This window comes from Lycium ferocissimum, chromosome 3 (assembly GCF_029784015.1).
Source record: "Lycium ferocissimum isolate CSIRO_LF1 chromosome 3, AGI_CSIRO_Lferr_CH_V1, whole genome shotgun sequence".
Lineage (NCBI taxonomy): Eukaryota > Viridiplantae > Streptophyta > Magnoliopsida > Solanales > Solanaceae > Lycium > Lycium ferocissimum.
This window is the reverse complement of record NC_081344.1, coordinates 19596150-19610767: the sequence shown is the minus strand read 5'-3', so window position 1 is coordinate 19610767 and position 14618 is coordinate 19596150. Positions and strand designations below refer to the sequence as shown.

The 14618-nt window shown below is 34.9% G+C and overlaps 1 protein-coding gene and 1 pseudogene across 1 annotated transcript; one reads left to right on the top strand and one right to left on the bottom strand.

The window, feature by feature from the left end:
* Nucleotides 1–3545: 3545 nt before the first annotated feature.
* LOC132048746 (probable carboxylesterase 12) lies at nt 3546–4920 on the top strand (annotated as a pseudogene).
* Nucleotides 4921–7481: 2561 nt separating this feature from the next.
* LOC132049988 (ferredoxin--nitrite reductase, chloroplastic-like) lies at nt 7482–11577 on the bottom strand. The gene is made up of 4 exons (XM_059440984.1): nt 11104–11577; nt 10041–10395; nt 9097–9385; nt 7482–8530 (listed from the first exon to the last, which is right to left on the bottom strand). Exons 1-4 carry the CDS (start codon nt 11474–11476, stop codon nt 7793–7795), a joined length of 1755 nt encoding a protein of 584 aa, XP_059296967.1. The 5' UTR covers nt 11477–11577; the 3' UTR covers nt 7482–7792.
* Between the last annotated feature and the right edge of the window lie 3041 nt (nt 11578–14618).

Genomic DNA, 14618 nt, shown 5'->3' with positions numbered 1-14618 from the left:
ATATGTGAGCTGTAGTTTGGCTTTGATTTGTAGTTTGAATTGTAAATAAGGGAGATAGGTTTACTTTGGATGAGCAGCTCGGTTGGTTTACTCTGGTTTTGTAATGAGATGCTTGGTGATTAATAAAATATGACAGTTACTTGCTAAAAAATATGATACATACAACACTTGTATAAAGTTGAACACGTAAACACAAATGTTGACATGACGCTGACGTGACACATGAATTTTGGAGGTGTCTAGATAATCATTTTGTAATTTGGAGTATTCAACTGACAAAGTGGAGACAAGTTGAGGTGTCTACTTGTGCACATCCAAAGTTGGAGGGCATACTTGCCAGCTGATGCCAAGTTTGAGGGCATGTTTATGTATTATGCCTTTTGAAAATCCTTAAGTTAAGAAATGAAAATGGTTGACAAGAAATGAAAATGGCTGACTAAAGTCAACATCGGTGGTAAATGAGTCCGTTCCGAAGTTTCGCCGATTCCATTAGGTTCGGAATGTGATTTATGACTTAGTCGAGTTGTTGGTTCGGTTCCTGAGGGACTCAGGGGTATTTTGGACCTTTGGTTGGGATTTAAGCTTTTGAGGTGTGTTTATGACTGAAATGCATATTTGGTTTGTGTGAGGGGATACCCAAATGAGTTTAGAGGGTCGATTCCACATTTGTCACACCAAAAAAATTTGTTGTGTTGTTGTTGGTTTCTTTATATGCGATCACGTAAGGAGCATCGCGGTCACGATGAGTCGCGTGATCAAGATCCACGATCGTAGTCGCGATGAGCAAAAAGCTGGGCCGGGTCGAGTTAGCATTTGCGGTTGCGAGGGAGGTCTTAGCCATCGCGATGAAGGCACTGTTCCAATGGTTAAATATTTCCCAAACGATTTTGGACATTTCATTTTCATATTTGGAGCTTGGGACCTCGATTTGGAAGAGTTTTTCAAGATTCTTCATGGGGACAAGATTCTAACCTTCCTTTTATCATTCTACCTTCGATTTTTACAAAATTTCATCATTGAAATCATAATTTGGGTGGTGAAATTGAGATTTAAAAGCCCTAAGTTGAAAACATGAATTTCTACAAATTGGAAGTCAAATTGATGTCGGTTTTGACTAATTTTCGGGATTTAGGCTCTATGAGTTGTGGGTAACCTAATTTTAGGGTGAAATTATAGTTTTGCCCTTTGGGGTTCGGGATTGCTTGTTTGGGTGACTTATTGGGTCTAAAATTATAATATAGCAATATGGGTGTCTACAGACTCGTATGCTAACGTAGAATCCGTACTTAGACAGATGATCATTACGGGGCTTTACGGAAGGGAAAGGCTTTGTTGTGAGCGTCGGACTCCTAAATAGGCAAGTTAAGACCTTACTTGACTCTATTTAAAATGTGGTTGGCTAAAATGAACTAATAAATAGGGAGTAATGGGTAAAGGGGGTACCGTACTTGCGAGGTGATGAGCCCTTGTATTGGGTATCAGTGTCATGTCATGGGAGTTTGTGTAGTATCGAGTCGTATAGTCCGGTCTGAATGCCATGCTTTGGGTATTAGCTGATTCTCCCTCCGGATAAAAAAGAGTGTCCACTTAACCTTTTTTTCTTGGGTAAAAAAGAGTGTCCACTTATCAAATCAAGAAAGAATTAACCTTATCTTTCCAAATTTATCCCTATTAAGTGATTTGTGATCAAATCCCAATACCTATTTAATTCGGGGCAGTTTAGTCAAATTACCTATTTTTGTCTAAGAGATAGTATTTTCTTAAGGGGTGTGCAAACGGCTAAGTGGGCACTCTTTTTTATCCGGAGGGAGTAGCTTATATTACTTTACGTTAACTGTGATCAAGATATGAGATCTCTTATTTGATGCTTCTATGCGTTATACCTGTCTTATTTGTGATTGTGTGTTCTCATCACTCCTTAATACTCGTTTAAAAAGTGAAAAAGAGCTAAGATTGAGCCTTATACTTCACAACCTTGTTTCTTGTTGCGTGCATGTCATATTCATGTTTTCATATGGTATTTCATGCATATTACACTTGAGGATATATATGTGATGTCCGAGAGGAAATGGTTCCGGAAGGAGTGATTTCTCAGAATAAAAAAATGAGCCAATTACAAAATAAAACTAATTAGGAAAGCTCAAACCCTTGACCTCTCAAAGGAAGATAGGACACTTCACGAACAAACCAATGAACTCTTTTGTTACAAGTAGTGTCTTTTTTAATACCATTTAATCCGATTTTTTCGATTTACTTTGATATGTAATAATTTTTTATATATATATAAAGAGCTGTCTATGACGCCCCTCAGGGCCTGTAAGGTAAATTTATCCATGATTTTGTAGTTCTTTATAAATTTGTTATATTAATTTTATGTCCTTTTAACAATAAATTTTCATTTTTACACACAAGAGATTAGAAAAATGACACATAAAAGATCTAAAAAATCATTTTTCTTCTATTCATTTGTAAGTGGTCATAAGAGATCATTTCCTGTAAATTTCAGGATCTTAAGTTAGTGATACAAAGTATCATTTTCCGCTCAATTATATAAGTGTAATGCTGAAGCAAAATAGAGATAAGAACCATTTAGATTCTAGTAATTATAACGTGAGCTAATACATATTTATTGCTTGTCCCAATCATCTAACTACTCCGCCATTATAAATCCAATTATATTAGGAACTGAAGACTTTTGAAGCAAAAGATTGATTTTAGAAATAATTTAATATTAGCCCTCTGAAAAATTTTAATGATAAAAAAAAAAAAAAAAAAAAAAAAAAAAGACTGATGAGTGTTTTAAGTATTTGATTAACTAATGACTATTTTCTAACTGTGATAGGATAATGTTATGAAGTAGTCAGTTTGCCCTTGAGGAACACACCCTGGAATTGGATGTGTTGAATTGTGAATTAGAGAGAAGAGAGAATCAATTTAGGGGAAACTGTTAGTGTTTCATTGAAAAGAAAATGATTACATGTCATCTATACATACACTGTTCGCTAACTAACTAACCTTGCTTTTCCTAACTAATACAGCTCTAACAAACATTTAATCGACTAGTCAAATTGTATAAATAGAGCAAAATACCAGTTTTAAGAAATACACATGGAATTGAAGGACCTATCAGAGTTTTAAGAATTAATTAAAGGCTGACAAAGCATGCAGAAGAATTCAAAGTACTCGACATCAAATCAAGATACAAATCATTAGAAGAAGATAAACCTGGAGAGAGAAAATGACAGACAAAACAAGCAGAAGCCACAGCTAGGCCATAATTTAATAACCAAATATTAACAAAGAAAGATTTGTTGGGACACTTTGTAAGCTAAAATATAGCCGCCATAGTATTCAAACACGACATGCTCCTAACATTATTTGAGTTACTCATTAACTCTGTAGCATCCAGAGTATTCAAACATACAAGTCAATGCCAAAGTCATTCTAAATGAATGAACATATATCTAACAACTCATAAATTCACATATGATAGTGGGAATTCTACTTGTTCTCTCAAGCAACGACTTCAGCCTTAAAATCAAAGAATGGTTTCAATCCCAGCAAATGATAGCTCATGATTTTTCTCCCTTCTTTCGTGTATACAAAGATGGCAGAGTCGAAAGATTTCATAATTATGTCTATGTCTCACCCTCAGATAATCCCAATACTGGTGTGAAATCCAAGGATATAAACAACAATTCAGCTCGCCTTTATCTTCCCAAAATAACCGAAAACAACCAGAAGTTTCCCCTCCTTATATACATCCATGGTGGCGGATTTTCTATTGAATCAGCTTTTTCAACGGGGCACGACAAGTACCTACACTCTATAGTTTCTAAAGCCAACGTAGTTGCCATATCCGTTGATTATAGATTAGCCCCCGAACACCCTTTACCCACGTGCTATGATGATTCTTGGGCTGTCATTAAATGGACTGCTTTACACGTTGAAGTGTGTGACCATCTCATCAGTGACAGAGCCACACTATGATGAGGGTGTTCATCCGAACCCCCTCGGCAGAAAAAAACACTGTTTTTACAAGGTTAAAATTATTTTTTATGTATATATAGTAGACGGTGAACCCCCTTAGGCTTCTTCGTATGTTTACTTTTTTATATTTTGAACTCCCTCGGCGGAAATCCTGGCTCCGCCACTGCATCTCATATTACCAGAAGAATTTATTAAGGAGCCGTGGATTAAGGACCACGTTGATTTTTTGCGTGTTTTCTTGGCTGGTGACAGTGCGGGTGCAAATATTGTACATGCATGTTGGTTAGGGCAAGTGCTAGTGAAAAGCTTAATCCATCCCTTTTTTGGTGACGATGAACGTGATGAGTATTTGTTTGTTTATTTTTCCGGAATGTAAAGGACTTGATGATCCGAGATTAAATCCAGCAGCTCATCTTAGGTTATTGTCCAATCTTGTTTGTCTCAAAATTATGGTTTTTACTGCAGAGAAAGATTTCCTGAGAGATAGGAGTTTGACTTATTATGATGCACTTAAGAAGAGTGGATGGAAAGGTGAGGTGGAGATTATGGAGACACAAGGGGAAGATCATGTCTTCCATTTGCTTGACCCAACTTGTGAGAAGGCTGGCCTATATATTGATGAAAAAGCTAGTTGACTTCTTCAATGAGAAGATTTGAAAAACATGTATGTTTGATTTTCTTATTTGCTTTTATATGTGGTTATTTCTTGATCTGTAAGGACAAATTTGTGGATTTCTGAGGGGAGTTCTTGTATTCCTAGAATGTTTTTTTTTTTCTTCCGTTACATCTTTTTTTTGATAACGGGGTGTCTGAGCAGCTTGCACACCACTGAACAATAGTATTTGCTTTTCGACCACCAGCATAGGTATCGAGTGACTCTGACAGAAATAAATAACTTTTTACATTACATGTAATTTATCTGGAGGGCTGAAGGTGATTTTTGATTTTTTTTTTTTTTTTTTTTTTTTTGGGTGGGGCGTGGGGGGGGGGGGGGGGGCACAGAGAGAGGAGGTTGGTTGAAGACATCCTCGCATTTTTACAATATTTGGTTTAACGATGAAAAATATTAAGAGTATTTCGAAGTTAAGTTTTCCCGCAAAGGAACATGAATTCAAAAAAGTTGAAATTTTGTGAGTGAAGTGTTAGTATATATTTCACTTGAGATATTTTTCAAACAAAATTTTCAGTATTTACCAGTATTCTAAATGTTAAAGTTTAGTATTTACAATAGTATTAATTACCAAATCATTATTTGTAGATACTCAGTTTAGTACTTGCAAAATGAAATGCTCCTAATATTCATGGGCAAAGGCCGATATGCATGATTATGAAAGTAAATTTCTCTCTGAAAGCTTACTAGTTACCTGATAGGAGTTAAGAATGCCACGCTGCAGATATTGCTATATATATCTGATAGCAGGATCATCTCCATTTGTGCCCATCACTCTTAAACCGTAAGCCAATTAAATTTCAATAAAATCTGTCTCTATCTATGTCTTTGGCCAGTCAAGAATTCCCATGTTCAAAAGATGATGGTAGCTGAGATGAGGATGCTCAGATGGCTGTGTGGGCATACTTGGAGAGATTTGATTAGGAACGAAGTTATACGGGACAAAGTGGGAGTGGCATCAGTGGCAGACAAGATGAGGGAAGCGAGGTTGAGGTGGTTCGGGCATGTGAAAAGGAGGCGTGAGGATGCACCAATAAGAAGGTGCGAGAGGTTGGCAGTAACAGGAGTTAGGAGAGGTAGAGGTAGGTCGAAGAAGAATTGGGGGGAGGTGATTAGACATGACATGGCACAACTTCAGCTGACTGAGGACATGACCCAAAATAGAAAGGTATGGAGGTAGAGGATTAGGGTAGAAGGTTCGAAGGAAGCTATGTTGTCGACTTCTGTATGGGGTGGGAGGGGGTGGGTCTCCTCCTCCCCTCTTTTCCTTTTAGTTGTAGTATATCGGTACACATAGTTTCTTAATGTGTATTACTACCTGTTACCACATTTGTTCTGTATCTTGTTATTTTGCTATTCTGACATACCTTTTTCTAAGCTAAACAACCTCTCTACCTCACAAGATAGAGGTAAAGTACGTATACATTTTCTACCTCTCGGCTTGTGGGATCACCTTTGGGTTTGTTGTCGTTGTATTACTTTTGCATTTATGTAATTTACAGATTACTTCCAATCGCTGCTTAACAGAAGAAAAAATAATAAAGGTTTCTATTTGATGCAGTGTACACTAATATGTCATTTTCTTGCTTTACGTTAACAGTGCTCATTGGCAACGTAACTTGTTTGTTTTTAGCCAAACTTGATATCTTGCTAGAACAGTTTTGCAGAAAAAGTTAGGCGGAGTAATCGCCCTAAAGCAGGTTCTTTGAACTTCCCGTTTCTCGATCGTCTGTTTTAATAAGTGAATTTTGATTCATGTCGTTCTGCAGCCCCCAATTGCAAAAATAAATATCAAAAGAAAAAATTGACGTTCTTTGTTTTTGCCCACATATACTTTGTATGGATTAGGAGATAATAGTCAAAAACACACTTCAACGATTGCTTCTTTTTTAGTTTCCTACCTCAACTATCAGGTCTAGGTCTGAGAGTTTATTATCTAAACTATCACCAACTAGGAAAAATGAACAACTGATAGTTGATGTGTGTTTTGAAAACTAATTGGTGATAATTTAGGTAAAAACTCAAAAACAAGTACTCCCTATGTCCCAATTTATGTAGCACTTTTCGCTTACCGAGATTCAAACTGCATGAACTATGACTAACATTTTAAGATGTATTTTTTCACCAAATTAATATAGGAAAAGTTGCAACTTATGTACTTTTCATGTAGTTTTTAAATATATAAATTTTAATCATAAAATATTGAGTTAATCTAATCCTATTAGCTTCAAAGTTTGATCAAATTGACTCTCGAAAAAGGAAAATTGCCACATAAATTAGTACGAAGGTGTGTTTTTTACCCGTTTTAACGCTTGGATTACTTATAAATTCCCCACTCCAATTGTGTGCTACATGGCAAATGGAAGTGATTGGCAGGTCATAAGTCCACTATGCTCTTCGTTTCTTTTCATATGACACTTACTAGCACTACTAATTAGGAGTACAATCTTGATAGATTAACATCTTTAGATAGCACAAATTGTAAATTGGTAGAACTTCTTGAACTTTTTATGTAGTCTTAAATCATTTAAATTTTATTTTAGATAGATCAAGAAGTGAGTTTCCAAATTAAGTACAACATTTAAAGTTTTAAATAGATGAAGTCAACATGACTCTAAACTCGATGTACATTTTCTTTTCAGATTCAACAGAGTTTCAAGAATTTCTCCAACACAATATATTTGACTAGGCCAAGGGAATCGAAGTACATTCTGACCACATTCTGCTCGGATATCCCTGGTGTTGGTGGTGAGTAGAACAATTTCAAATACCAACTACACTTATTGATTACAATAATAGGAAAAATTGATATGTATGAATATCAAAATAAATAAAAAATATTATTAGGAAACCAACAGAAGGGTGGTTCAATCAAAAGCCTTTGGTTTGGATCTGTTTTCTAAAAGAATACACCCTGTAATTATATTTGGAAACAAGTACAAGTATTTTGCATCGTGCTATATCACACGTGAGCGTGTTAAGAACAGCTCATTTTCTGATTATTCAACTGACTTTCAACAACAGTACCGCCAGTTCTGTACCTTGGAAATATCTTAATATGGTAAGCACATTCCATTCTTGTCCAATTAACTGTGTTGAGTAACGCCACGAGCTAATTCTGAAATTTTAAGATTACTCTTCTGCTTCTTCTCTTTCTCTTGGAACCGCACCAAAGTTTTTAACTAGTAAGTCCACAATTATTGGCACCAAATCTTCACAAGGGACAGATTTCTTATAAACATCTCCCAAATGTGAATCACTCCCTATTCTGCCACCCAAGAAAACATCGGCCCCTTCCACAGTCTTCCCTTCCTTTCTTGTCAAGCACCCCATAAACCCGATATCCGCAACTTGAACTTGTGCACATGAATTCGGGCAACCTGTCCAGTGCATCCTCACTGGCTGTGTCACAGAGACTAGCCGTTGAATTTCCTCGGTTATCTTCATCGAACGTGCTTTAGTCTCAATAATGGCTTGCCCACAGAACTGGTTACCAGTACAAGCCACCAAATTTCTCATGAGGATAGGTGGATCGGGTGAAAATCTGTTCTTCAGAAGAGGCTCGTTCAGCAATACATCAATCTTCGAGTTCTCAATGTTGGGGATAATGATGTTTTGTTCTACTGTCAGTCGGAGTTCTCCTGAACCGTACTCATCCGCTAAACGAGCTAGCTCGTCCATGTCATCTGCTTGGACACGGCCCACCGGAATGTGAAGACCGATAAAGCTGTACCCTTCCTGTTTCTGCGGATGCACGCCAAGGTATTCTCTCCTTTCCCATTGTTTCAGGACCAAGTCCTCTGTAGACTCTCCCTCTAGCTTCTTTTGGGGCATTCTCTTGACAACTTCTGCCCTGAATCCTTCAACACCCTAAATCATTGAATCAAGCAGGGAGAAAATGAGACCAGTTAGATCAGCTAGAGAAAGTTTGGTTCTGCCTAGAAAGGGAATTTGTACACATCCACCTAGATGAGAAGCTATTAATATTCCATCACTTACATGATGAGTTAACACTACAAAAACAAAGAAATTAGAGACGAATTTCATCACTAATCTGTCCCTAAATAGCTCGTACCTAACATTTTTTTTTTTTTTTGATAATCTGTCACTAATCCGTTTTTAAATAGGATTAACGACGTATTTTACTGTTTAGCTATAGAATTTAACCACCGTCTATTCCTGTATTTTTAGTAGTGTAGGATTGGTTGAAGCGCTTCTATTCAAAACAATATGCAGCTCAAAATTAAATGTTATCATGGAACTCATGTTTCCAATCAACACGATGTATACTATGAGTTTATAAACTCCATTTGAGGCCATACGTAAGATGAAAGATAAATGACAACTTTTTTTTTTTTTTTTTTTTTTGGGACAAGTAAAAATATAAGACATAATAAGCATGCAAATGATAAAAACATAGTGAAGGTATCACTCACAAGTTCGTCAATTAACCACATCATTCTTGTTTTCTGCCTGTTTCCTCTAGTACCAAGATCTCTATAAGCTTCTAATATTGCTTTGCAGACAGGGATTACATCATCAGCTGGAACCCATGCATCAAGTGGAATTGCCTCTGCACATCGCTTCGGACTGAAGAATCCACCCACAAGCAAATTGAATCCAAATCGTCCATCTTTCGTTGCAGGCATATATGCAAGATCATTGATATGGGGGTGCTCATAAAGATCGTGTGACCCTATTACACATACATTCCATTTCCTTGGCCTGCCGTAACATCATCATATCGCAAAATCTGATTAGCAGATGATTTAATTTTCTCCCTCAAATTAATAAGAATAACTACTGAGTCCTCTTCTTGAAATTAGACATTATTCCATCCTTGACACTTTTATCTTAAAGATTACTCCAAACATCACTAGCATAATCCCATTTTCCCCCATTGCAAAGAAAAACAGTTGTGTCTACAATTTCTAGTTAGATTAAGTTTCATTTTCTCAATAATAATCAAAAGGCTTAAAAAAGTTCGTCTATCTAACACGCCAAGTTAAAAGCAATATATGGAATCACTACAAAAGGTAAGTTCAATGTAAAATCAATGACTCGAATCTTCAATCAAGCTATAAAGTGGAAAACAAAAAAATGGGAAATGTTTTACTCCCTCCGTTTCAATTTGTTTGTCTTACTTTCCTTTTTACTCTGTTTAGAAAAGAATGCTACTTTCTATATTTACTAACTCTTTACCATCAATATCCTACATGACATATTTAAAACCACAATATTGAAAGGGCATTTCGGTACATTAGACACATCTTTAGTTTAAGACCACACGATTCAATAAAAGTTCTCTTTATTTTTTTTTAACTCCAGCATGTCAAACTAAGACAAACAAATTGAAATGGAGGGAGTACGTAAGACTTACAAGTTAGTCACATCCACATTACCACGAAAATTGGCAGTGACATATTGGGACAGCAAATTAGTGTAAGGCCTTGTGTCTACAATTTCTTGCGGATCAATCCCCGCGAGAGGGTTCCCCACCGGATTTCTAACGTTGTCCATGCCACTTTGCAGACTGGTCAAGCCAACTTCATCAAGTCCCTTTAGAATGTCAGGCACATCAGGTAGCACAACCCCGCGAATCTGCCAATTTTGCCTTGTAGTCACATCAGCACATCCATCTTTCCCATATTTCCTAATCACACTGGATAAGTATCGAGTTTGGGCACTCGTCGTTACCCCATTTGGAAGCTTCAATCGCATCATGAATCGTCCATCTGATCATCACAATTTGATGACAAATTTGTAAATATGATCAGCATATTAGCTGAAGACTAACATAATAATTAACAGAGCAGAATCTTACTTTTAGCTTGAGTTATACTCCATCCGTTCATTTTGTATGACACTCTTCTATTTTAGCTTGTACAAAAAAGGACACTTTTTCTATATTTTGAAAAATCTCCAACTTAAACTTCATATTACATCTTTATTGGCATGATCTTATAACTTAAGAAATGTGTTGACATTCGATCAAACATCACATATATAAAATGAAATTAAGGGAGTACTCCCACCGTCCCATATTAGTTATCAGTTCTCAAGAGTCAATTTGATTAATCTTTGAAACTAAATTGAATTAGACTAATTTAATATTTAAAACTACAATTTAGATATTCAAAAACGAAAAGTAATATAAGTTGCAATTCTTCCCATATATCAATATGTTGGGAAAACATATCTTAAAATGTTAGATCAAAGTTGATGTAATTTGACTCTCGAAAAATTAAACATGACAAATATTATGGGACAGAGGGAGTAGCACTTTTTGCATAGTTTCCAGAGAATATCTGAGTTTTAATGTAATAATTGAATTAATCTAATTCAATTTAGCAAAAAGTCAAACTAACTCTACAACAGAAAAGATGTCAAACAAATTGAGATCATGGGAGTACTAAAAACAGGATATTTTTTATGGTACTTACAGTGTTGCTTTCTCCTATGGAAAAGGCCAAGCCACTTGAGCCTAACATCAATATCATCCTTAGTAACCTTCAGTTTTTCGATCTCTTCGAGTGAGATCTTAGCAAGATCTTCAATACCATTTTCAGTTAACAGTTTCATAGGTTCTTTTTCAATCTTTGCCTTTTCAGCTGGATTTATACCTTTTCTGAACTTTTCTTTAAGTACCCAATATCCATCTTTTTCCTCTACTCTAGGCTCTAGCCTCTCAGAAGCTATCTCCGCCGCCCCAGGTGGCGGTAACGCCACCGTCTGTGGCGGAGTAGCATGCAGCTTGGAAAATCTGTTAGAATTTGGTAGTGAAGTTGCTGAAAATTTAACAGAAAAAGATGCCATATTGAGAATTTAGTTGATTGATTCTTGAAAAATGGAGAAATATGATCATTTTTGTAGTCGTGAGGTGGGGTAGGGGTACTGTTTTTTTGGGACTCTTGGTAACTCCAAAGGGTCGTTATTGTAGTAATTATTAAAATAACTTATGACCACTATGTCTCTATTACGGTTAATTTTAAAACTGGTGGGATACAGTAAGGTCAAAGGTGTTATGTGAAGCTCGTTTAGGCAGGTGTTTTTGTAAGGGGTACCTTTTGGTACATCCATGGGTCAAGGAAAGAGACGTGTGGCCTTTTGATTAAGGCTACAGGATAACAATACATATCAAAAAGTTTAATATCTTGAGATTGCTATTGTGTATTTGTCCCCATTTTTTCATATCTTGCAAAAATGAATGCGTTTTGTTATACGCACAGGACAAATGACATATTTGTCGTTCAAATTTAAGTCGGTGTGTTTCACGATTTATTATTATATTATATAAGAGCAAATGTGAGGACTTTTGTAGTCCTCACAATAATTTCCCAATTTTTTAAAAACTTTTTAATTAATTCTTTTTTATGTCTAATCTTATTTATTTAAGTCAATTTTTTTATTTTTTTGTTTTTAAAGTCTACTTTTCAAAAATGGGACTTTTGTGGTCCTCACAATAATTTTCAATTTTTTTAAAACTTTTTAATTAATTACTTTTAGGTCCTAATCTTATTTATTTAAGTCAATTTTTTTGTTTTTGTTTTTAAAGTCTACTTTTCAAAAGCTATCGAACCTCCTACCTCATTTTTCACGTTCTTTGATTTTCTGATTGGCACTCGATATCCGCATTTGAGCCCAATTAATCCAGATAATTCGCACTGCATCGCGCCTATTCGGGGGGGAGCGCTTCCTCCAAAGATTTTTTTTCATATCCATGTTCGAACCCCTAATCCTTGATTAAGAGAGCAAGCGACTCCATGCTTGCCGCACAAGTTAAATTATGTATTTGTCTTAAAAGTTCATTAACTATGTATAGATTATTTATTTAGAACTAAATAACTTCAGAAAATTAGGATACATAAGTTATAATGTCAAATTCTGTTCCAAATTTGATTTGAATTAAATAATTTCATCAAAATGGAAGTTAAAATATTAAAGGAGTGGAATGAAAATTTTGCTTTCATATAACTACCCACTTGTGGACTACAATGGGTATATGTTGTTGTTGTTGTTGTTGCACACTTGTACTAACACAAATTATATTTCTTTAGTTAAAATATCTACTTTTATATTCGAGCTCAGCCAAGCATGCATGTGCCTCACATAACTAGTATATATAATATAAATTGTTGTGATAATTCAGTATAATTAGTGAGTAATTCAACCATGAAGTCATAATAGCTTACATGACTTGCATGCTTGAAACTATTTTCCTTTTGTTTGATAGTCTATATATATATATATATATATATATATATATGTACCTAATAAAAGATTATAAAAAAGTATTAGCTACCAACTTGTCACTTATCCGTAATAGAAACTATTTTCCTTTTGTTTGATAGTATTTTACTCATGGTAGAGTAATTTTATATATATATGGTACCTAATAAAAGATTATAAAAAATTAGTATTAGCTACCAACTTGTCACTTATCCGTAACTAAATATATCATAGCTAACAAATTTTCTTGATAAGTTGTTTCTAATTTGTTGTTGTTAAATATGATTAGCGACGGATTTTGCCGTTTAGCTACATAATCTGTCTGTCGCTAATTCTTGCCTTTAAATAAATTTATTTCATTCATTGTACCTAAAAACACTTTTAAAATAAGTATATTTTACTCGTGGCACCTGAAAATTATTCTTTATTATTATTTCACTCCAATATTACGGCTACATATCATTTTGAAATACATTTTTCCTCTTCTTCTTTGTAGCTTTAAAATTATGATGATCATCATCATGATTTATGAGCACCCCACATGCATGACAGGTAAATTGAAGGTAGCATGAAGTCATATCAATAACATGTTATGACTTGCGTGCCATAATGCCTCTTCTATGTTTGTAATTTTGAAATCATAATGATTCATCGTGATTTGTGAGGAATTCAACGGGACAATTATATTAAATATAGCATGACATCATACCGATCTGTCATGGCTTACATGGCATAGTTCTAAAATGTACTTTTTATAGTTTGTAGCTTTAGAATCATGATGATCTGACATGATTTGTGAGTAATCCAATAAGGTAGCTAAGTAAATTGTCCATCATGACTTACATGTCACAGTTCTGAAATATTTTTGTGCCTCTTTTTTTTGTAACTCTGAAATCGTGACGATCCGACATGATTTGTGAGTAATCCAACATGACATCTAGATTTAATATAAGCTGGACGGTAGTCTTCGATCTGTCATGACTTGCGATGTTTCATAATTCATGATTAGTTTTGGTTCCGTTCCTTACCATATTTTCCGCTCAACTTAAAAATATTTTAGTTCATAATCTTCTCATTAATATTAATTAAAACGCTTAGTTCCACACAAATATCAAAAGTGGAGACAATTTTAAGATATCAACTCCCAAGTATTCCCTTTGTGCAAAGCACTGTTACGTGCCACTATTTTCTTACTAATTAATCCAACAAAGATTAAAAAAATTTATATGTAATAATAATAATAATTTTTATTTCTAAAAACATACTTTTATGGTCGCAAAAATATCTTGATAAAAATGAGCCTTATGAATTGAATATTAAGTAGGGGGCTTAGCCCGCCCGCCTACCAATCAAAGAGGCAAATTTAAGACCATATATTTAAAATTATTTCTTTCTTAAATTCCGTTGATCACTTAATTGATACAGTTGGCCTGGAATACGTTAGAGGTGTAATTTATTTCGTTTCAAGATATTACATGTCTAATTTTCATATTTATGGTCTCACCTAATAATTTTATGTAATTATATTTAAATAATTTTATATTTATATTAAATTATATTCCATTATTTTATATAAAAGTTTTAACACAATTATGATGTTGGTGACAACTTGGTGACTAGGAAACTGGTCATATATTTTTTCCACTTGGCGGGGGCCATGGTGTTGGACTCGGGAATCACTTTAATCATAAAATACATCGAAAATAATGTTGTCGTATATTGAGCGATA

What these genes read in the sequence shown, in the direction of transcription:
- LOC132049988 (XM_059440984.1), bottom strand. Translation starts at nt 11,476, where the DNA reads ATGGCATCTTTTTCTGTTAAATTTTCAGCAACTTCACTACCAAATTCT. An exon ending in CCATAGGAGAAAGCAACACT is followed by an intron (nt 10,396 to 11,103) that starts GTAAGTACCATA and finishes TGTGATGATCAG; the next exon opens with ATGGACGATTCATGATGCGA. An exon ending in AATGTGGATGTGACTAACTT is followed by an intron (nt 9,386 to 10,040) that starts GTAAGTCTTACG and finishes ATGTTACGGCAG; the next exon opens with GCCAAGGAAATGGAATGTAT.